Source organism: Rhinopithecus roxellana, chromosome 9, assembly GCF_007565055.1.
Source record: "Rhinopithecus roxellana isolate Shanxi Qingling chromosome 9, ASM756505v1, whole genome shotgun sequence".
In the NCBI taxonomy this organism is placed as follows: domain Eukaryota; kingdom Metazoa; phylum Chordata; class Mammalia; order Primates; family Cercopithecidae; genus Rhinopithecus; species Rhinopithecus roxellana.
Window position 1 is genome coordinate 132,143,674 of NC_044557.1, and position 23,010 is coordinate 132,166,683.

A 23,010-nucleotide genomic window follows, 5' to 3' on the forward strand; every position below is an offset into this window, starting at 1 on the left:
AAATAAACATGCTTAATAAGAAAATTAAAGATAATATCTAGAATTTTAGAAAGAAGTAGAAACTACAAATGAACTAAATAAAAATGCCAAAATAAATAAAATTACAAATCAACTTATATATTAAACAGCAAATTTGATAGCATTAAAGAGAGAAGCAAACTACATTTATTCAGAATCATACTCAGAGTTAAATGGATGGAAATATGTGAGCAGGAAGTAAGGAGAATTATTTTGCATATAGTTAGAATGTCTAGTATATGTGTAATTGAAGGCTTTGGTGATCTTAAAACATAGTCTTCAAATTCTTTTGTTTTCCCAAGTGGTAGAACCATGTCCATTGACCTTGACTATCTTAACTATGACTGCTTGACCAACAAAGATGGCCAATGTGGTGTTGTGAGTTTCCAAGCTCAGGACTTAAGGAATAGGACTTTTCCACTTTCTGTCTTTATTCTTATAATCCAGCTACAATAATGTGAAAAAGTCCAAATATTTCATGGGGAGGTCTATATTTCCTATAGACATGAGAAAATGTCTATAGGAGAGAAATCAAGGTCTTTGGCCAGCAGCCTTGAATAAACTCAGCCAACAGTAACCACCAATTTACTAGACGTGAGAGTTAACCATCTTGCAAGTGTATCCTCCAGTCCTAGGTAAATCACTGCAGCTGACATGTCATAGAAAAGGCATGAGCCTCCTTGCTGAGCCCTGCCCAAATTGCAGATATATGTACTAAATGAGTGATTATTGTTTTAGACCAATAAGGTTTGGGGTGATTTGTTAGGCAGCAATAGCTGAATGGAAGAGGAACCAAAACAAGACTCAAAAAAGAACAAGGCACAATCCACAACTACCAAACATATAAAAACAATAGATTTAGAAACACTGTGATCATCCAAGTCTAATACAAAGAACCTAGGATTAAACTGAGCATAATCACATGTAGGCTCACCATGATAAAGCTGCAAAAATAAAAGACAAATGGGAAATCTTAACATTTGAAGAAGTAATAATCTAACAGGTGACTAAAAATATTATTAGTAGTAATAATCTACAGGTGAAAATAAAATGACAGATATCATTTTATCTTCTCAACATAAAGATGAAATGATATCTTTGAAGTGCTGAAAGAAAAAAAATTTCTTGATTTTTAAACTCAGTGAACCATATCCCTTAAAAGCAGAAATTGAGAAATCTCAGGCAAAGATAATTCACCACCAGTAATTACAAACTAAAACAAATATTGGTTTTTGTTATTTAGGCAGAACAAAGGTGATCCAATATGTAATTTCAGAGATATTGAAAAAAAAGGAATAGTGACAAACAGAATAAAACTGGGAAAATATAAACGGATATTGGCAATATTTTAAAATAATAATAAAGCCTTATGGTGTTTTAAAATATACAAGGGATTTAAATACATGCCAACACTAAAATTCGGGATGAAGAGATATAAAATTAAAAATGTTTTAAGTTTTACAAAGCTAAAATATAAAAGGACCAATTGACCTGAAACTTTTCCACATTAAGCAATACACTGTTGCAATCTCAAGAACAACTATCGAAATAATCTTAAAAGAATATATAATCTTCAAGCTAAAATAGAATAAAAGAGCAATAACAAAAAAATAATCCCAAAAAAGGCAAGAAAGAGGGAAAATGAAAACATAACATAGTGGGGAAAATAAAATATAAAGTATAAAGTAAGTTGATAATATAGTAAATTAAAAAATAACTATAATAATAATTACACTATGCACAAGTAGACTCAATGAGTTAAACAGAAAGATTGCTAGAATTGATTAATCAAATAGCCTAACTACATGTTGTTTTTGAAGATAATTGTCTGATACATGTGAATACAGAAATGATGAAAAGTTAGAGAATAAAAATCATACACCATACAAACCAATTTTTAAAAAGCTGGGTTACCAAAGTCATAGAATGAGGAATTTAATGCAGAATTAATTGCTAGGGATACAGGGAAATGTCTCCTAATAATAAAAAGTTCAATTCACCAGGAAGATATACTTCTAAATTTATATAAAACTAATAATATAGCACCAAAATTTATAAAGCAGGAATTGATACAAAGAGAAACAGTCAAATCCATAATCATAGCAGGAGGTGTTGACACACATCTCTTGGTAACTGATAAAACAACAGCCCCCAAAACATACAGTAAGACGATGGAATATTTGAACAACACAATCAGCCAACTCTACCTAATGGACACGTAAAGAAAACTGCACTCAGCAGCAGCAAAATACATTTTACCATTGTTTTCCTAGAACTTGGTGCTTCTAAATATTTGCCCAAAGCTGGTCATTTACTGGATCATTAAGGAAGTCTCAACACATTTCAAATGATTTAAACTATCCATACAGAGCTTGTTCTTTCAACAAAATAAATGCAGGATGACAATAAAGCTGGACTTAGAGGAAACATTTAAAACTTAAACCCACATATCAGAAAAAAAATGCAAGCCTGAAATTCAATGAGGCAGCCATCTATTTTGTGCCAGATATCTCCTATTTTTCTGCCAGATATAATTGCTGTATTTAATACCAAGCTTTTTGCTTAAGGAGACTGAAGTTTGTGGTCTGTATCAACAGAACTCCCAGACTCTCTCCTTATACATAGGTTTTGCCATAAGGAGCCTCAGCTAAGAATGAAGGAATGGAAGAGAGTAAAAATTGAGGATATTTTTTCTGCCTGAATCCTTCCTCATCTTAATCGTTTTTCTTTGGTTGTTGTTGTTTTGTTTTTTTGTTTTGAGGCCGAGTCTCGCTCTGTAGCCCAGGCTGGAGTGCAGTGGCCGGATCTCGGCTCACTGCAAGCTCTGCCTTCCGGGTTTGCACCATTCTCCTGCCTCAGCCTCCCGAGTAGCTGGGACTATGGGCACCCGCCACCACGTCTGGCTAAATTTTTTTGTATTTTTGGTAGAGACTGGGTTTCACCGTGTTAGCAAGGGTGGTCTCGATCTCCTGACCTCGTGATCCACCTGCCTCGGCTTCCCAAAGTGCTGGGATTACAGGCGCGAGCCACCGCGCCCGGCCTAGTTTGTCTTTCATTATTTATTTATTTATTTATTTATTTATTTATTTATTTAGAGGCAGGGTCTTACTCTTGTCAGCCAGGCTGGAATGCCCTGCTGCAATCACAGCTCACTGCAGCCTCCACCTCCCAGGCTCAGGTGATCCTCTTGCCTCAGCCTCCCAAGTAGCAAGTAGCTGGGAATACAGATATGCACCTAATTTTAAAAGTATTTTTAGTAGAGAGAGGGTTTCGCCATGTTGCCCAGGCTGGTCTCAAACTCCTGGGCTCAAGCAATCTGCCTGCCTTGGCCTCTCAATTGAAGGTTATAGTTAAAGTTAATTAGATGAATTAAACCCAATTGGTTTTCTTAAATTCTATGTGCGATTAATAAAGGGGATACTTAGCTTTACCATACTGACTGATGAAAATAATATTATATTTCTTCAAGGGTATTTATAAAATTCTTGCATCTGATTTGATTCATAAAAGCATATTATTTAGTACTTAGATATTAAATCTCTAGCCAAGATGATTTGAAAAGTACAGAATAAGTAACATCTGCTGTCTATCCTCAGGAGTATTTTATTTTAATTGAGGGGAAAATATGAGCATTATAAAACAATTGCAAAAGTTTGAAGATGGCAGATTTGGCTCTTGTTAAGTTTCAATACATAGGGCCTTAAATGAGAACATGACAACAAAGCTGAGGAAAATTGATTTGCAGTGGCATCAGTGAGGATACTTTGTTACACTGTAATTATTCTGAAACTAGACTCATTACCACTGCAGATACATTGAAGATGTTATTGATGACTTTTTTTTTTTAATTGTCAGTTGACAGTGAATCTTTCGTGGACTACCAAACTCAATTCTCTACATAGAAATGTTTGTAATAAATGTTCATAAGCAACACAAAAATATTATTCTAAGCTATTAGAAAATCAAGAACACTTTTAACACTGCCTATTTTTTAATTTGTGAAATGTAATGTGCAAAAAATACTATGAAAAGTATAATTCAGTTTAAAAAACATGACCCATTGACCACCATCTAAGTTAAGAAATATAATTCTGACAGCCCTGAAGCTCAATCATTATTACCTGCACAAAACTATCTATTATAAATGCATTTATACAGATACAAATATTATATAGATATATTATATTATATATATTTTATATTTTTATTTATAATAACTATTATACTATATAATAATCTATTATAAATTTATATAGATGTAAATTTAAAAGGTAAGGATTTACTTGCCTTTCTGTATATTTTAACAAGGTATCAAAGCATATTGAAAAGCTATTGTTTAGATTTTCCTGATTATCATAGAAATTTTGGTCTCCTTTGATTATCGTAGAAATTTTGGTCTTTTAGGTCATCCCTGACCTAAAAGAGAAATGCGTCAGTAGTTCATCAAGTATGATGTTTTCTGTAGGATTTTTGGAAATACACTTTTTTTTAGATTAAGAAATTTTTCTTACAGTTCAAAGCCACTGAATTTTTGTCATGATTAGATGTCAAAATTTATCGAACACTTTTTATGCATTATTGACATCATGTTTCTCATTTATTATGTTAGTGTGGCTAATTTCCTGATTAATTTTCAAAAATTAATTTGGTAATACATTTCTGTAATAAACTCAATGTAGTAGGGATGTATTATCCTTTATATGTGATAGGAATTGGTTTAGTACCAATTTGTTTAGAATTTTTATATCTATGTTCATAAGTCAATTGGCTTATTTGGCAAAAAGTTTTTCTTTCTTATAATTCATTTTATGTATTGGAATCGAGGTTAGCTAGTCTCATAAAATGGATTGGGAAGTGTTTCCTCTTGGATTCTATGCAAGTGTTTGCATAATACTAGAATTATTTCTTTTTTTTTTTTTTTTTTTTTTTTTTTTTTTTTTTTTTTTTTTTTTTGAGACGGAGTCTCACTCTGTCACCCAGGCTGGAGTGCTGTGGCCGGATCTCAGCTCACTGCAAGCTCCGCTTCCCGGGTTCACGCGATTCTCCTGCCTCAGCCTCCCGGGTAGCTGGGACTACAGGCGCCGCCACCTCGCCCTGCTAGTTTTTTGTAGTTTTTAGTAGAGACGGGGTTTCACCATGTTAGCCAGGATGGTCTCGATCTCCTGACCTCGTGATCCGCCCGTCTCGGCCTCCCAAAGTGCTGGGATTACAGGCTTGAGCCACCGCGCCCGGCCAGAATTATTTCTTAAAAGTTTAAAAGAATTCAGGCCCCATATGGGCCTGAAAATATTTCCATATGAGGTTTTTAAATTATGAATTTAATTTTTAATAGATATATGACTACTCAGATTTTGTATTTCCTGTGTGTCAGCTTTGGTAAATTGTATTTTCTAGAAATTTCTGTGTGACATTTGAATTTTAAGGTTTGTCTAACAAACTCTGAAAATATGTATCACTAATACTTGTAAAATTGAATGCACAAATATATTCTTCATGGTATTATTTAAAATAATTTTAGGCCAGACATGGTGGTGCATGCCTGTAACCTCAAAACTTTGGGAGGCTGATATGAGCAGATTGCTTGAGCTCATGAGTTTGAGACCAGCCTGGGCAACATGGGGAAACCACAAAAACCACAAAAATTATCTGGCATGGTGGCCTACACCTGTAGTCCCAGCTACTCAGGAGGCTGAGGTGAGAGGATGGTGTGAGCCCGGAAGGCAGAGGTTACAATGAGCTGAGATCACACCACAGCTCTCCAGCCTCAGCAAGAGACAGACCTTGTCTCAAATAATAATAGTAATAAGTTTTCAGTGGCATATGAGCTGTAGAAGAGTGATTAAATAAGTTATAATGTGTCCAGATAATAAAATGCTATGTACTTATTTTAAAAATCATCTTACACCAGCTGGGCACGGTGATTCATGCCTGTAATCCCAGCACTTTGGGAGGCCGAGGAGGGTGGATCACCTGAGGTCGAGAGTTCAAGACCAGCTTGACCAATATGGAGAAACCCCGTATGTGCTAAAAATACAAAATTAGGCAGGCATGGTGGTGCACACCTGTAATCCCAGCTACTTGGGAGGCTGAGGCAGGAGAATCACTTGAACCTGGGAGGCAGAGGTTGTGGTGAGCCAAGATCGCGCCCATTGCATTCCAGTCTGGGCAAGAAGAATGAAACTCCATCTCAAAAAAATAAATAAATAAATACATAATCTTACAGAGGACTATTTGACAATATGGAAAATATTTATAATATATGCTAAAGCCACTTTATAAAACTGTATATCTAATGTATATTATCATATATTATTGTATAAATGATTGTATAGATGATCTCAGGTGTGAATATGCATGTACGCACATGCTTGTGTGAGACAGAATGAATATGAGATCATTTTTTAAAAAACTTCCTGCATTAAAAACAACAAAGTAATCACAGAAGGTATTTTGGGATGGTGAGATTGTAGGTGATTTTCATTTTACTATTTATTATTTTTCCTTATTAAATATATCTCCTTCAAATTAAAGCATCGTATTTCCTCTTTCCATTAGATAGATTCTGAGAATTACCTGCATGCCATCAGACAAAACTAATTTACCTTAAGTTCTGAATGTGAACCTTTGTGGACTTAATCCTATTGACACTATAGAGTATATTTGTGAAAGAAGCTGCTGGTTAGTGGGAAGGATTCAGACACTGGTAATATTTTTTAAATGCAGTATGACAATATGAATTGAAAACCCCTGGGCAGCTAGAGGGAAATGATTTTGGCTAACAAGAAAAACTCATTACCTGATCAGAGGGTAAAGACAGCAACCTTAAATTCTGACCGAGGTAGGGATGGAAGGTAAATGAGTGAAACAAATTGGTTGGAAAACATTCTGAAGTTGGAGAAACTATGGCAAACTGGACAGGTGTTCAGCTCAAGCTAATTCTTACTATGAGGGAAGGCAAGCCTAGTATTGCCGTATATTCTGTTTTTCAAATAGAGTATCTGAACTTTTTGAGATCTCCCAATTTTTAAATGTTAGATTTATTTTTGTTAAAAGGTTGTTATGGCCAAACAAGCACATCTGCAGACACACCCAGCCTATAGGCTGGCAGTTCATAATCCCTTGTTCTTAAATATTACAATACAAAGATAAACAATCAGTGCCTTTTGAAACCCCAGCCTTAGCTATCAGCTTGAGCCCCAGGAGAGGCTTTTAACAAAAGCAGTAAGCCATTCCAAAATACCAGTTTTTCTCAAAAGTTATATCTAAAATTAAGAAAGAAATCTCAGTTACAAGAGAAAATATATAAACATGGCCTCATAGACAAAAAATTCCCGAATATCCCTCCTCTGCATATGTATTTATTTTTCATCTAAAGAGGTCTAATCTGAATTCTTAATTTTGGATTCAGAACACAAACACTGAAGCAAAAGAAAAGCCGATGAACGTAGAAAGCAGTGTACTAACTTCCGTAGAATTTTCTTTATTTCTGACCTCTGATCAACAAAGTAGCTAAAGAGCCATGAAAAGTCACTGTCATTCTTTTGGGCTTCAGTTTCCTCACTTGTAAAATTAAGAGGTTGGGTGGATATTTCTTATCTTTAAAATTTTTGAGTCAGTGAGACTACCTATACAGTGAGAAAAGAGCCACATAACATTTGCAATCCATTTATAGGAAATAGTCATGTATACTTTGGAACTTCAAGTAAGGGCTTACTCTGAAATTAATCAAGTTTTACAGAATTAAAAATATAACCCAGAGCTACGTATATTTACTGTTGTTCAGCTGATAGATTAATAGATTAATTGCTCAGTAACAGCAAAGTTTTAAAAAGCACTTTTTAAATTATTTGTTTCACCCTCCTATGAGCTAGGCTGCACTATTGGTCTATCTTTACTCTCTGCCTAATAAAGAAGATAGATAGCTTTCTAAAAGAAATCCAAATTACTCTATAGTCTTTTGTGCAAACAGCATGTCTCAGGGAGGTGCTTACTCTTTGAGATGGGATTAGTGCAGAGGTAGTTTAGAACCCAGTTTTCTTCTCTTCAATTCATGACAGATGCAAAGAACCAGACACCTGGGCCTCCTCAAGTTTTAAATTATTTGAATCCAAAGCTACAGATATAAATGCTCTCATTAGAGTTCTTCCCTATGCAAAGATTTCCCCACTATCTACTTAATCAATTCACACTTGAGTAAGTGTGATTATCCTTACAACCTGGACCCTCTCTGCTCTTCTCATGACTTAGTTTTCCAGGCATATTTTCCTCTTGCCCACTGTATCTAATGTGTCTCCCCAAACAGTATTAATTGCTATGTTTCCTGGGCCATCAAGTGTAACCAATGTTCTTCTTGTCTTTGTGCCCTTGCCATGCTATGGTTCTTGCTTATATGACCTTCTTGTCCATCCCTGCCCTTCAAAATCTTATGCATCCCTCAGTTCAAACACCACTTGCCTCGTGAAGATCTCTCTAATCTCGTGTTTCTACTGTCAGCTCTGTAATATTTCCTTCCTATGGTTTCTTTAACATTTTATTTCTCTTAAGAAACGTGTGCCTAATGCTTCAGATGCTTATGTATTTCTCTGTAACTTGGTAGGGAGAAACATACAAGAAAGTCCAACATATGGTAGCTTCTCAGTATATGTATGTTGACTTTTCAAGATCCACAAATATGATTGCTTTAAGGGGGTAATCTGGCTCATAGGGCTTATGAGACTTATTGGAAAATCTTAACTAAATTCCTGGTTTGGGACAAAAATCCCAGATCTGTTTAATTTGAGAAGGTGAAGCAGGTCAATGCTTCAAAAAGAGCCAAAGAATATCATGAAACACCTTGGCTGGTGTCAATATGCTCAAGTTCTTGTGGTGACAAAAAACATACAAAGCAATCCATAGAGAAAAACAATAGGCATTGCTTGCAGCCAGCCAATACATTCTTACTCGCGAAAGATATGTTCCATCTGATATAAGGCTGCCCTGTAACCTACGTCCGTCAAGGTTAAAGAATGAACTAGATTTTCTTTTATTTTGTGGTTTTAGGCCACACCTGGAGCAAATATAAGAATATTCCAAGACAAATAAAAAGTGTTTAATAAAATAATTAAAAACATGTGCCACTCCTTTATAACTTTGATTTTTAAAAATAGCAAAAATTTGGGCCATGTATCCCCTATTCTAACTTTTAAAGACTTTTAACTCCATACATTGCTCCAATCCAAATAATTATGCATTGTAAAAGAATAGTTCTATCATCTCATGGTTTAAATACAGCCTTCTCTGATGCTTGTTAAGACATTTTCTGGTGACTATCGCACATGATAAAGACATGTCAATAAACAAAGCAGGTAGTCTGAAGCATGTAACCTTATATATTGTTGAGCAACTTGACACATTTTTCCATTATACTTAATAATAGTTTATGTGGTGAGATTAAGTTTTATATGTTATTAAATGTTACCATTTAAATTTTTTTCTAGGGACTTACGAATCAATTGGACCTTTCATAATATCACAGTTTTACCACAAACATGGGGAACATTTCAAAATAGGAATAGCACATGAATGATTCAGAGGCATTTGCCCTCTAGAAACTGTAAAAAAGTTATTCAGATCCAAATAATTCTCTACAACCAATATTATAGTGAAAAATCACAATTTGGCATGGAATGTTTTGCTTTTACCAAATAATTAACAGTAATTGTTTTTACCTTACTTTTATATTTATTGGTTAAAGATCAATCCTAAAATATTTATGATAGTAACATAATAAATAGGCAGATGTCTGATATACCTAATTCAGAGATTTATCATCTCATAAGAGTTTAGATGCCCTGAACTTTTTAGAAGCTTTAGAACTTTCTAAAGCTCATAATATATTGAAAATGAAGATGTGGGATTAAAAAATTATCAAGCCTGGGAAGGTCCAGGCGGCAGTGAGCTGTGATCATGCCACTGCACCCTGCACTCCAGCCTGGGCAACAGCGTGAGACTCTGTTTAAGAAAAAAAAAAAGGCCAGGCACGGTGGCTCACGCCTGTAATCCTAGCACTTTAGGAGGCCAGGGCAGGTGGATCACGAGGTCAGGAGATCCAGAACATCCTGGCTAACACTGTGAAACGCCATCTCTACTAAAAATACAAAAAATTAGCCAGGAGTGGTGGCAGGTGCCTGTAGTCCCAGCTACTGGGGAGGCTGAGGCAGGAGAATGGCATGAACCCAGGTGGTGGAGCTTGCAGTGAGCCGAGATGGTGCCACTGCACTCCAGCCTGGGCGACAGAGCAAGACTCCATCTGAAAAAACAAACAAACAAACAAACAAAAACAGACGTGATGCTTCACAATTGTAATCCTAGTACTTTGGGAGGCCAAGGCAGGAGGATTACTTGAGCTAAAGGAGTTTGAGACCAGCCTGGGCAACATAGCAAGACTTTGTCTCTATTTAAAAGCTAAATAAATAAATAAATAAAATTTTTAAAAAGAAGAAAAGTATCAAGATTTCTTTTGATTTTCTGAAAGAACGTAGTACAGATTACTAGAAAGTTTTGTTTTTTTTCTTTAAGAGCTCATTTTTCTAGCTATCTTCATGTATTTTTATTGTACTACTATTGTTGTTTTATTCTTAGTTGTTTCCACTGAGTGTTATGTCTTTTCTCTACAAATACTTGTGTTGTGTGAGATAACCTAGTTGACTTTTAAATAATAACAAAGCACCACTCCAAGTCCTGTCTTACTTATTTCCTGAGAAATATATACTCAAATTTCTAGTGCCTATTTCTGATGCCACAATCCTCATGATGCCCTGACACTTGTCTGACCTAATTGGCTATTAACTCTTGTTAGCCTTTACATTCCATACAGTGCATGCTTTCCGACCCACCCCTTCTATGTCTTCATTAGATAGATCAGTCTATTAGTGCATTATCTTGAGTCTGGTGACATAATCAACTCTAACACCCTAGTACCACTATCTCAAATATCGCTCAAATACAAATCTTTTGAGACTGCCAGGAAAGAAGTAATCTGAGGTTAGGTGAAGGAGAAGAAACTTTTTTTTTTCAAAGGTGAAAAATCTGGCCACATTCTGGGTGGCCAATGGAATATGGTAGCTCCACTTATTGTACTAAGCTCTTCTGCTCTCAAGAGTCATAGCATCAACTGTGTCACTCCTAGTAATGAGAGGGGAAGTCTTGAGTGAAGCATGGGTCAATGAAAATGAATAGCACTGAGCCCAGTCAGCAGACCTTCATTCTAGTCCTGCCTCTGCCACTAACTAAGTGACATGAACATGTCCACAATCTCTTGGAACTTCAATTTCCCCATCACTAAATTGAGAGAATTAAGACTGAGATGATTAGATTAGATTGGCTTCTCCTGAGCGCTTAGAGCACTATTTCCTCCAAAAATCAATAGATTCTGCAAATTACAGGCATTCTGAAAATAGACGTGCATAGGCATTCTACAAGAAGAACTCAAACAGGCCGGGCATGGTGACTCATGCCAGTAATCCCAGCACTTTGGGAGGCCAAGGTGGGTGGATCACCTGAGGTCAGGAGTTTGAGACCAGCCTGGCCAACATGGTGAAACCCCATCTCAACTAAAAATACAAAAATTAGCCAGGCGTGGTGGCACATGCCTGTAATCCCAGCTACTGGGGAGGATAAGACATGAGAATCGCTTGAATGCGGGAGGCGGAGGTTGCAGTGAGCCGAGATCGCGCCACTGCATTCCAGCCTTGAAAATGGAGTGAGACTCTGTCTCAAAAAAAAAAAAAAAAAAAAAAAGAACTCAAATAAATATATTTTTCAAAAGCTGAACTAATCAAAGTCAAGCAGATCTCATTGCCACAGGACTACCCAGTGACTGGATTATGTGAATATTTTAGAAGAGGCTCTATGCCATTTCCTCAAGTCCAATAATGGCCAACATTTCCCCCATTTTAAACCAGGATGCTTATTATATTTGATCTGTTCACTTAAAATTGTAGAGTTGCTTTGCTCCTCTTGAAAAACTGTTTTATATCAATGATATGGTCTTACAATTATGAATTTCTCAAATATTGTAATATGTAGACTTGACCAAAACTTATTTTTCCACAGAATTGTTTTTAATACCTTCTCATGAAACTAGGGCCCAAATAAGCAGATTTAATCTGGTTCTATACCCCATTATGAAAATATCATACTTTCATTCCTCAAATAAAGAGAAAACTAAGCTGATGAAATCAAGGACTATAGGAGTAGAGAAACACTTTCAGAAAGGTGGTATAGGAATCTCCAAAAATCAGGTGCTCCTGAAAAGCAATAAGAACAACGGCAAAAAATCATCAAAATTAACTTTTTTCAGAATGCTGGCAATAAACCAAAGGCTTACAACAACCCATAGAACATTAATTCAAGAAAATCACCTGAATCTCAAGTGAGTTATGTGGGGTTTTAACTTGTCCTATGTCAATGCACTTCTCTCGAGCTCTGTAGTAGCCTTAAAAATCAGTAGACTCATAATGATAGTGGCTGTGAACCAGGTAGTCTAGCAACTGCTAGAGAGGGAAGGACGTATGTGACGTTTTCCCAACTGCGGCACCCTCAGAAAATTGTCACTCCTTGACATATATGGAAACTGCCTGGAAAATCCCTATTTAAAGGGCTGTTCTTTATTTCACTTGAATTAAAGCTCACTCAGCAAGAACCTCTGCCCTTAGGATGTTTGTGAAAAACAATCAGGGACAGTACGGTAACATCACAGCTGTCTAAGAGAGTGATACCAGCTGGGCTAAACAAGAAGTTTACTAAAATAATTTAAAAGAAAATCTGGTAAATGAGGTTTCCATAGAAGGCCACAGAGATGTGTAGTGCTGTGAACCTACTGGGAAAGACTCCCTAAAGCTCTATCTCTTACCTCTGGTTGACATAGAGGCTCTATGGAGTGAAAACTGAGTGTTCATAAAATGCCTTGACATCTGTCCAGTCATGAGCTGACCATTACGCTACTTAGCAGAGACTTCAGTGGCTGAGTACAATAGAGAACAGACTTGACTTGCATTACTTCACAGAAGTTGCTAGACAAAGAAACAGCAGCGGCAGCAGCAACAGCAAAACAAAGAGCAGCAACAACAAACCCTAGGAGAAAGGGTCTGAAGTCCAGAGTTTCCACATTATATTATATTACATGTCCAGTTTTCAACAACAAAACAAAAATAATAAATGACTTGCCAAGAAACAAGAAAGTATGGTCCATGAAAAAAAAAGCAATCAATAAAAACTGTCCATGAGGAAGCCCAGATGACTAACTTATCAGACAAAGACTTTTAATGGGGGCTACTATAATATATTTCAATAACTAAAGGAAACTATATCAAATAAATTACAGTATGAGAATGCTTGGTCACCAAATAGAGACTAGCAATAAAGAGATATAAATTATAAAGGGAACAAACTAGAAATTCTGAAATTGAAATAAAAATCCACTAGAAGGGCTCAACAGCAGATTTTTAACAATCATAAGAAAAAATAACTTGATGATAGGTCAATTTAGATTATGCAGTCTGAGGAACAGAATAAAAATAGAATAAAGAAAAATTAACAGTTACTTACAGAGTATATGAATATACACATGCAGAGTATCCCTAATCCAAAAATCTGAAAATCCAAACTCCAGAATGTTACAGGATCTAAAACACTTTGAGCATTGACATGACATTCAAAGGAAATGCTGATTGCAGCATTTCAGATCTTAGATTTAGGATTTTTATGGGTCCTCAACTGGTATGTATAACACAAACATTCCAAAATCTGGCTAGGAATATGGCTCATGTCTATAATCCTAGCACTTTGGGAAGCTGAGGCAGATGGATCACTTGAGCCAAGGGGTTCAAGACCAGCCTGGGCAACATGGTGAAATATTGTCACTACAAAATGTAGAAAAACTGGCCAGGTGTGGTGGGTGTAAACCTGTGGTCCCCGTGGGAGAATCACTTGGCCCCAGGAGGTTGAGGCTGCAGTGAGCTATGATTGTGCCACTGCAGTCCAGCTTGGGTGACATATATATATATATATATAGAGAGAGAGAGAGAGAGAGAGAGAGAGAGAGAGAGAGAGCACAATGGTTCATGCCAGTAATCCCAGCCCCACTTTGGGAGGCCAGGGAGGGAGGATTGCTTAAGCCCAGGAGTTCAAGACCAGCCTGGGCAATATAGGGAGATCCTGTTTCTACAAAAATAAAAATAGCCAAGTGTGGTGGTGCACATCTGTAGTCCCAGCTACTCAGGAGGCTGAGGTGGGAGGATTGCTTGAGCCCTGGAGGCAGAGGTTTCAGTGAGCTGTGATTGCCCCCCTGCACTCCAGTCTGGGTGACAGAGTGAGATCCTGTCACACTGTCTCAAAGAAATTTTTAAAAAGAGAAAAAAAAATTCCAAAATCAAAAATATCAAAAATGCGAAACACTTCTGGTTCCAATAATTTCAGATAAGAGATACTCAGCCTGCACACACATATGAGTTTAAAGACCCTCATAGCTTATGAATATAACATTTATTATGTTAATAATAAATTAAACTGGATTAAGCAGCACTTTCATATCACCATTTATTTATTATACCAGGTTTTTGTAATTATGAACTATTTAGACTTATTTATATCAACACATTTTTATATGTACCATGTTTTTCTCCTCCCTATTTCCTGTTTTCTGTTGGAAATTAATACTTTTTTATTTTTGCCAGTAATTTTTTTAATCTTCAACTTTTATGTTATTTCAAGTTCAGAGTGCATGTGCAGGATGTGCAGGTTTGTTACACAGGTAAATATGTGCCATGGTGGTTTGCTGCATAGGTCATCCCATCACCTATAGGTATTAAGCCCAGCATCTGTTAGCTATTCTTCCTGATGCTCTCCCTTCCCCTACCCTACTTCGGACAACCCCAGTGTTGTTCCGCTGCATGTGCCCATATGTTCTCATCATTCAGCTCCCACTTATAAGTGAGAACATGTGGTGTTTGGTTTTCTGTGTTTGCGTTGGTTTGCTGAGGATAATGGCCTCCACCTTCATCCATGTCCCTGCGAAGAATATGATCTTGTTCCTTTTTGTTTGCCAGTAATTCTTAAAGGTTGACAACATGTTTACCAATTTTTCTTCTAATGTTTGCTTTTTTAATACTTGAAAATCCTTCGGGAATCAATTATTTTTCTACTAAAATATAACCTAGAACAATTTCTTCAGTAAAGATCTATGCGTGGTGATCACTCATACATGGTAGTTTCTCTGGGCACAAGAGTTACTCTCAGCCTTTTGGAAGTATGTAGTTTTAATTGATGAAAATTCTATTGTCTAACTTTACTATTTTTATGCAATCTATGTGCTTTTTCTTGTTGGTTTTTAGATTTTCTTTCTTTGTGATATTCTACATTTTTACAATGTGAATATCAAAATAAATAGTGTTTGTTATGCTTTCCAATTTGAGAATTAAAACTTTCCATTAATTCTGGAAAGTTTTCAATCACTGTATCTTTCACTATTGCCTTTCTTCTATTTTCTCCTGCGGAGATTGTATTATATACAGCTTATAATGTATATGTATGTTAGTGTATTTATACATATACACATATATATTAAAAGCTGTATCTATAAATGTAAGTACATGTATGTATTTTTATGTATGCATACACACACACATACACACACACACTCATACACACACACACACACACACATCATATGCCACCTAACCTGAAATCTGAATTTTCCATCTCTATATTTTTTATTGCTTTCTGGCTTTCTATTTTTCATGTGTCTAATTCTATTTTCAGAATTTTTTAATGAGATATTTAAAACATTGATTAAGTTTTTAATTTCAGTAATTTTTTTTTACTTGGAGAAGTTCTTGATAATCTTTTAAATATCTCTTTGTCTTTTTCCTTACTTTAGAATTCTTTCAGTATATTTCCTTTTCCTTTTATATCTTTAAATATCTTTTTTTTTTTTTTTTTTTTTTTTTGAGATGGAGTCTCACTCTGTCGCCTAGGCTGGGGTGCAGTGATGCAATCTTGGCTCACTACAACCTCTGTCTCCCAGATTCAAACGATTATCCTGCCTTAGCCTCCCAAGTAGCTGGGATTACAGGCACGTGCCACCATGACCGGCTAATTTTTTGTATTTTTAGTAGAGACGAGGTCTCACTGTGTTAGCCAGGAAGGTCTCGATCTCCTGACCTTGTGATCTGCCCACCTCGACCTCCCAAAGTGTTGGGATTACAGAGGTAAGCCACCACGCCCGGCCTATATCTTTAAATATCTTAAGCATACTTTTAATATGATCTCTGTCTGATTGTCTTCTTTTTTTCCATTCTCATCATGCTAATTTTAGTGTTTTTAGCATTTATTGACTCTGTTGTTTTGCTATAACTTTTCATGTAGCTTGTAATTTGATTGAGAGCTCATCTTCAGCAGGAATGATATTTAAATCTTTGGGAGTTCTAAATGCCCCAGTTCTTACATTTACATATGAGAGGACCCTGTGAATTTTAATGAAGCTGGCCAATTGTTATTATAACATGGGGTTTCTAACAATACAAATAGTTTAAATGTGAACTCAATAACCAAACTACAGAGCTGAGAGTTTGATTTCCTATGTATAACTTTATATTTTTCATTCAAAGTCTAGTTCCAATAGCAAATTTCATGGCTTGTTCCACAGTTGGAGAGCACAGGTATTTTGTTTCCCTTTTTATACCTGAGGCAGCCCTTGCAGGTGACAAGCTCTATACAATGTTACCATCTCAATCTCCCTGCCTTAAGGAGACCCAGGGCCAAATCACTTATTGTTACAGACATTGAGACCTCAGGAAGAACTAGGACCCAAACTCAAGGGGGGCAGTCTTAATGTTTTATAACAGCATTAGCTTTCATCTGTAACTATGGCTATTATTTGTTTATTTGGGACATTTGTGTTGTTTTGTTGGTTTGGTTGGTTTGTTTTTTTGTTTGTTTGCTTGTGTGTTTGTAGCTTGTTTACTTGTATTTTTAAAAATCTAAAATGTAACTAGAGGGTACTGGCTAAATTTATTCTAGATGCTTTATGTCTTGATTTTGTAAGCATTGAACCAACAGTCTGGAGGACCTGTCTGATATTGTTTGGCTCAGTGTCCCCACCCAAATCTCATGTCAAATTTTAATTGTCGTGTGTCAGAAGAGGGGCATGGTAGGAAGTAATTGGATCATGGGTGCAGATAATCCCCCTTGTTGTTCTCATGATAGTGAGTTCTCACGAGATCTGATGGTTTAAAAATGTGTGGCTTTCACTGCTCTCTCTCTCTCCTAAGAAAGTGCTTGCTTCTCCTTCTCCTTCTGCCATGACTGTAAGTTTCCTGAGGCCTCCCCAGACATGGGGAACTGTGAGTCAATTAAACCTCTTTTCTTTACAATTACCTAGTCTCAGGTAGTTCTTTATAGCAGTGTGAAAACAGAATAATAGACTGTCTTTCATGTCTTCTCCATGTATATTTCTTCAAATTTCAGCATTCCTTTTGCTCCAACATCACATTTTATACTCAAACTTATTTATAGATGAGGAAAGAAGCCTAGAAAAAGAAGACCCATAGTTTAACAGTACTATGAAGCTGACTCAGAAAACATAACCCTCTGATTCATTGAACTTTTTCTTCTAGTTATCAACTTTTAGAATAAGCAAATATTACCAGACAAAGTATGAAAAATGCAGAATTCAGAGTCCTAGCCACAGAGATTCTGATTCAGTAGATCTGAAATAGAGTCCCAGAATATGAGAATTAAACAAGTACCTCGGTAGGTTCAAATATTTGGAATTTGATTTGTTTTGTTTAGTGACTTCAGACCATAATCTGAGAGATTAGAGACAAACACACCCTGGCACAAGTTTTTTCACACTTGAATTTATACTTTTTAATTAAAAGTGGAGTAAAGAAAAAAAATCTATTTAATCAAAGTTTTGCTTATCTTGCTTATAAAAAGTTTATAAAGTTCCTTATTTAATTGTTCACAATATCTTTTCCTAAAGGTGCTCATTTATAAAAATTTATTTGAGCTAAGTCTTATTTTTAAATGATGCGGTAAGAAATATGGACTACCCCTGACATTATTTGGAAGCTTTCTGCCAAGATGATCTTGTCTCAAGAGAAATTAGACAATTCCATAAAATTACCTAGGCATAATTTATAGAAAGCTGAGTCAAGAAACAGGTGTTGTTGAAATGATAAACTTGTCATCTTCCTCACTCATAAGTTTCTAGAATATGAGCCTGTAAACTCTAAATCAGATACTGGGCTCATAAAGATTTATGTCATGTATTTCCTTTTCCTGAGAAAGAGGTAGATGATCTACGAATATCTAGCCAGCTGTTCTACAAACCACATGCATTTACTGAAATTATCAGTGGAGATGCCAATGCTTCAGTGGCTTCAATGCATACATGTCCCAGCACCTGGTTGATGGAAGCCACTCTTATTTGCATCTCTGTGCTAGGAACATGGCTACAATGCTAACTAGCATTCCATTTCCAGATGGCTCCCATTACCACCCAATTATTTTTAACCCTGATTTTACTTCAAGCAATTTACCATTGTCAAGGGTCATCTCCCAGTACAACATTGCTGAGATCAAATATTTTTGGTTCTAGGTCTACAGTTACAAGAGTTCAGGAATGGCCTTTCTTAGAGTGATTGATAGACCATTTAGCAAAATTCATGGATAGACTATAAATCCAATATTAAAATTGTAATAAAAGTATACATAACTTCTATAACAGTTATTCATAGTTACAATAGTTATTTTTGTTTTATTTTTTAGTTTCTAACTGTCCTGATAAACAAGTTGGAAAAAACAAATAAATCTATTAATTCATTTGCTCATTCATTTACTAATTCTTCTGATATTTATTGAAGGCTTATTTTGTGTCTCAATAAGATGAAAAACGGAATGGACTCTTTCACTCGGATAACTTGCACCCTAGTAGAAGAGAAGAAAATTAAAACTTATTGCCAAAACATTGTAAAAATATAAGCAGAAAGGCAGTGCATATTAGGTGACAAGGCAATGCATATTAGGATAAAGTTCTAGGGATTTGCATATCCCTTACATGATTAGGCTATGTTTTCGACTCTTAATATTGATTGGAGATATATGGATTTAAAGAAAGAAAAAAAGTCTAAATTTGAAATTGGATATAATATACTATTTTGATGGATTCTTTTCTTGTCTAAGTTTTAGTTCATTATAAAATACAGCACACTTATATAATTAACATGCTCTGCATTCTATAGGATGTTGTTTACCAGTTTTGCCCATTTTGGGCACCTCTTGTAGGATCTAACGGTAAAACTAGCACATTTTCCTATATTGTGTTTATACAATACACACACTCGGTGCTTGAAGGTTTTTTTAACACAAAATTTTTGAAGGCCTCAAAAGAATTCAGTGAAAAATCACTACAGCCAAAGTCTAGAATGAAAGCTTATGTATATTTACATATGTAGGAAGATGAAGGGATGTGAGTGTGTGTTTATTTTTTCATAAAACTTTTGGGCCACTATTAATACTTTCAGATTTGGGGATTCTTTTCTCTGTATCCCACACTATTATATTTTCTAGACTATTTTACTTAGGAGTCCTGCATTAAGGGACTTCCAAAATACCTTTGCTTTTGTACTCGCTTAAAGTACATTCTACTTTCTGCATCTTTATTGGTTATTTTCATTTTTTTAAGGAGTCTTGCTCTGTTGCCAGGCTGGAGTTCCTTGGCATGATCTCGGCTCACTGCAACCTCTACCTCCCAGGTTCAAGCAATTCTCTGGCCTCAGCCTCCCTAGTAGCTGGGACTACAGGAGAGCACCACCACAGCCAGCTAATTTTTGTATTTTTAGTAGTGATGGGGTTTTACCATGTTGGCCAGGATGGTCTCCATCTCTTGACCTGGTGATCTGCCCGCCTTGGTCTCCCAAAGTGCTGGGATTACAGGGGTGAGCCACTGTACCCAGTCTATCAGTTGTTTTCTATAGAAGATGGGTACTGTTTTCCCTGAATAGAATCTATAAAGCACCACTGTGTTTTTTACTCTATTTCTGAATGTGACAGCTGTGTGAACCTTGGCCTCCATCCTCCTCCTCTCACCTGAGCTCTCACTCTCAGGCCTGTGCTCCCTCTGACCACATAAGCCTGCAGTATGGTGAAGTGGGATAAGAACATTTTAAAATGGCTTTTAGCCTGGAAGTGTAATTTCCTGGATTCCCCAGATGTGTGATTACAATGCTACCTATGTAACATATAAGTATTTCTCATGTTTACGGCTCAGAAGAATTATTTATTCATCACATCACACCAATTATTGTGAGGGCTACATTATCACATACAATTGTTATTTCTCTCTGAGGGCTACCACTAGAAAAATAAATATATAAAATTTGATACTAACTTCTCAATCAGATTTCTGGGCCCATATGTCTTACAATTTCAATAAACCCTGGAGAGCATGCACTGAGTCATGGCATTAGTAGAGTAATTCATTCCTCATTATTAGTAGAATATGGTGACTTAAACCAAGAGTCATTAGTCTATTTGTCTTCAGTTATCTTATAATATTAGCTGTTTTTGTGAACTTAGAACAGTGTTTACATATGTAAATATCTTCATTTAACTAATGAATATAATTTCATATATAATAATCAGCTGATCCTGACATACTTTGAAATTTTGAAAATAATTATAAATTATCACTGATATAATTGCAGACTATTCATAGAAGATTCATATTCCAACTAGACAATCTATGTTGGTCTTCAGGAAGAATAATTACTTTGTTTTCCCGGAAAGTTGGTTTATGAGTCTCTGTACCACGATTAAGATGTTACTGAATGAAGACGTAGACCTGAAGGATAGCTTGTCTTTACGTGTTCTTCCTAATAGAATCTGGGATTTTTTTTTTTAATAGAAGTGGTTTATTGCTATGAAAGTGAAATACCTTTATTATGGATTTCCTTCTGGTAAAAGAAATTTGTCAATAAACAATAGTGTCTACTCACGTTTCTCTTGTTCTGCTTCCACTCCTTCACTTTCTGTGTCACTTGGCAAGATCCATGGTTGATGAACTACCTGCAGTTGCTTTAAGGATTCATCCTGCCAAAGAACAAATTTATTTTAGATTAAACTCTGTTTTGATATCGTGAACATTAATATGGGTGATTACTTCAATCTTTATGAATTGCATCTTCAAAAACTATCAGAATAATTTCCTCATTAAAAAAAGGAAAGCTCTAAGTTTAACTTCATTTTCATGTCATAGATGAACTACAAACTCAACTCATTTTTTACATTCTTCTTTTAATAACATTTAGAGTAAATAAATATCTGAACTCTATCCTCATGAATTAATATTTTTATGGAAATGTTGACACTCATTCTTGGAAACATAATTATGAAATATTCAATATAAAATTGCATAAAACATGCCTCTTTACCATCAAGGTTTCAAATTCCCTTTAATGAGAACAAAGATGAATGGGATTTAGAGAACATCTTCAATTTTACTCTCCTAGTATTACTTCACTGCCTCCTTCCTCTTCTCACTTTCTAAAGTTTGTTAACATATTTCTCATATACTTCCTTGCTGCTCCTTCCCTTCTGTTATTGAACTAAAGCAGATCCTCATTATCTCCCACCCTGACTGTAGTAATAGCCATCTGGGAAACTTTCCAGGATCGTGTATCATATCCTGTCTAATTCTCCCACCAGTCACCTGCCAAAGCATGCTTTTTAAGATGCCATATGATGTAATCACCACCTTGCTTATAATTTTTCAGTGTCTCTATCATTATTCCCTGGGTAAGATTTAAACTCAAAGCCCTGCATGATCCATACTTGTCTAACATGTTCTATCACACTACTCTCTCAGTCCCACCTTGACCACTCCAGCTATAATTAACTGGTAGCTCTACAATGCATTTCCTTATCTGTCTTAAACATTAACACTTCTGCAAAGCTCTAGGATCACTTCTACTGGAAGTCTTCCCTGATCCTGCAAGGCAGAGTTACTCCTCTATTCCTCTATGTGCCTGTTATACCAATAGAATAATACCATGTAATACTTATACCTTCATCTCTTCCTTCCTCAAAAAGAATAAGAAAGGCCCTTTAGGTCATAAATAATTTTTTTCACCTATGCATTCCTAGCATCTATTATATCCTTTGCACAAAATAGGGACTTACTGGGTAAACATTCATATAGGAGGAAGTAAGGAAGAAAAGAAAGGAGAGGCTGAAGGATAAAAAGGAAGGAGAGGGGAGAGATAGTTCTCCTCTTTAACAAAATAACAACTTTAAATTTAGTGAGCCATGACTCAATAACATGTTTTCAAACATATTTTGAAAATGAAAAACATAAAATCAATATGATCTGTCAGTTCACTCTTTATCTCTCAAATTCACTCATCATCTCCACCCTCTTTCAATTACATTTTTCTCCAGCATGAGATATTGTGCTTTATTATTATTCAGACAAATGCTAACAAGTTAAAATAAAGTTCCACAACCCTTGATATTTAAGAAACATGACACCACCAGTCATTAAATGCCTACTTTGTTTAAAACAGTTCCTTTATGAAATAAATATTCTATCTGCCATGTCTTTCATTTTGATATCAAATTCTGGAGATGTTCAGCCCCAATCTAGAGTTTCAAAACAGCACAATTTTCCAGAAGTTTGGAAGTGGAGGGGTGGGTTGGTTGTGTGATGCACAGGATATATTTCAGGGCAGTAAAACTATTCTGTGTGATATTATCATGGCAAATGCAAGACATTAAGCATTTGTCAAAACTCATAGAATTTTATACCACAGCATAAACTTTAATGTAGGCAAATGAAAAAAAATCAATTTGTAAGTTGGGGAATCCCAGAATGAAACGCAATATACCAAGAAAGAAAGAACATAAATGTGTTATAGATGTATGAAACAACCGCATCGAAGGGGGAGGAAATAA

The 23,010-nt window shown here is 35.7% G+C and overlaps 1 protein-coding gene across 3 annotated transcripts in view; it reads right to left on the minus strand.

Annotated features, from left to right (window-relative positions):
- C9H8orf34 (chromosome 9 C8orf34 homolog) overlaps positions 1 to 23,010 on the minus strand; it is a 475,930-nt gene that overhangs the window by 11,414 nt on the left and 441,506 nt on the right. For all 3 annotated transcript variants that reach the window (XM_030937845.1, XM_030937846.1, XM_030937844.1), the window contains one exon: positions 21,057 to 21,150. In XM_030937845.1, coding sequence (XP_030793705.1) covers positions 21,057 to 21,150 — 94 coding nt within the window. The remainder of the gene's footprint in view (positions 1 to 21,056; positions 21,151 to 23,010) is intronic.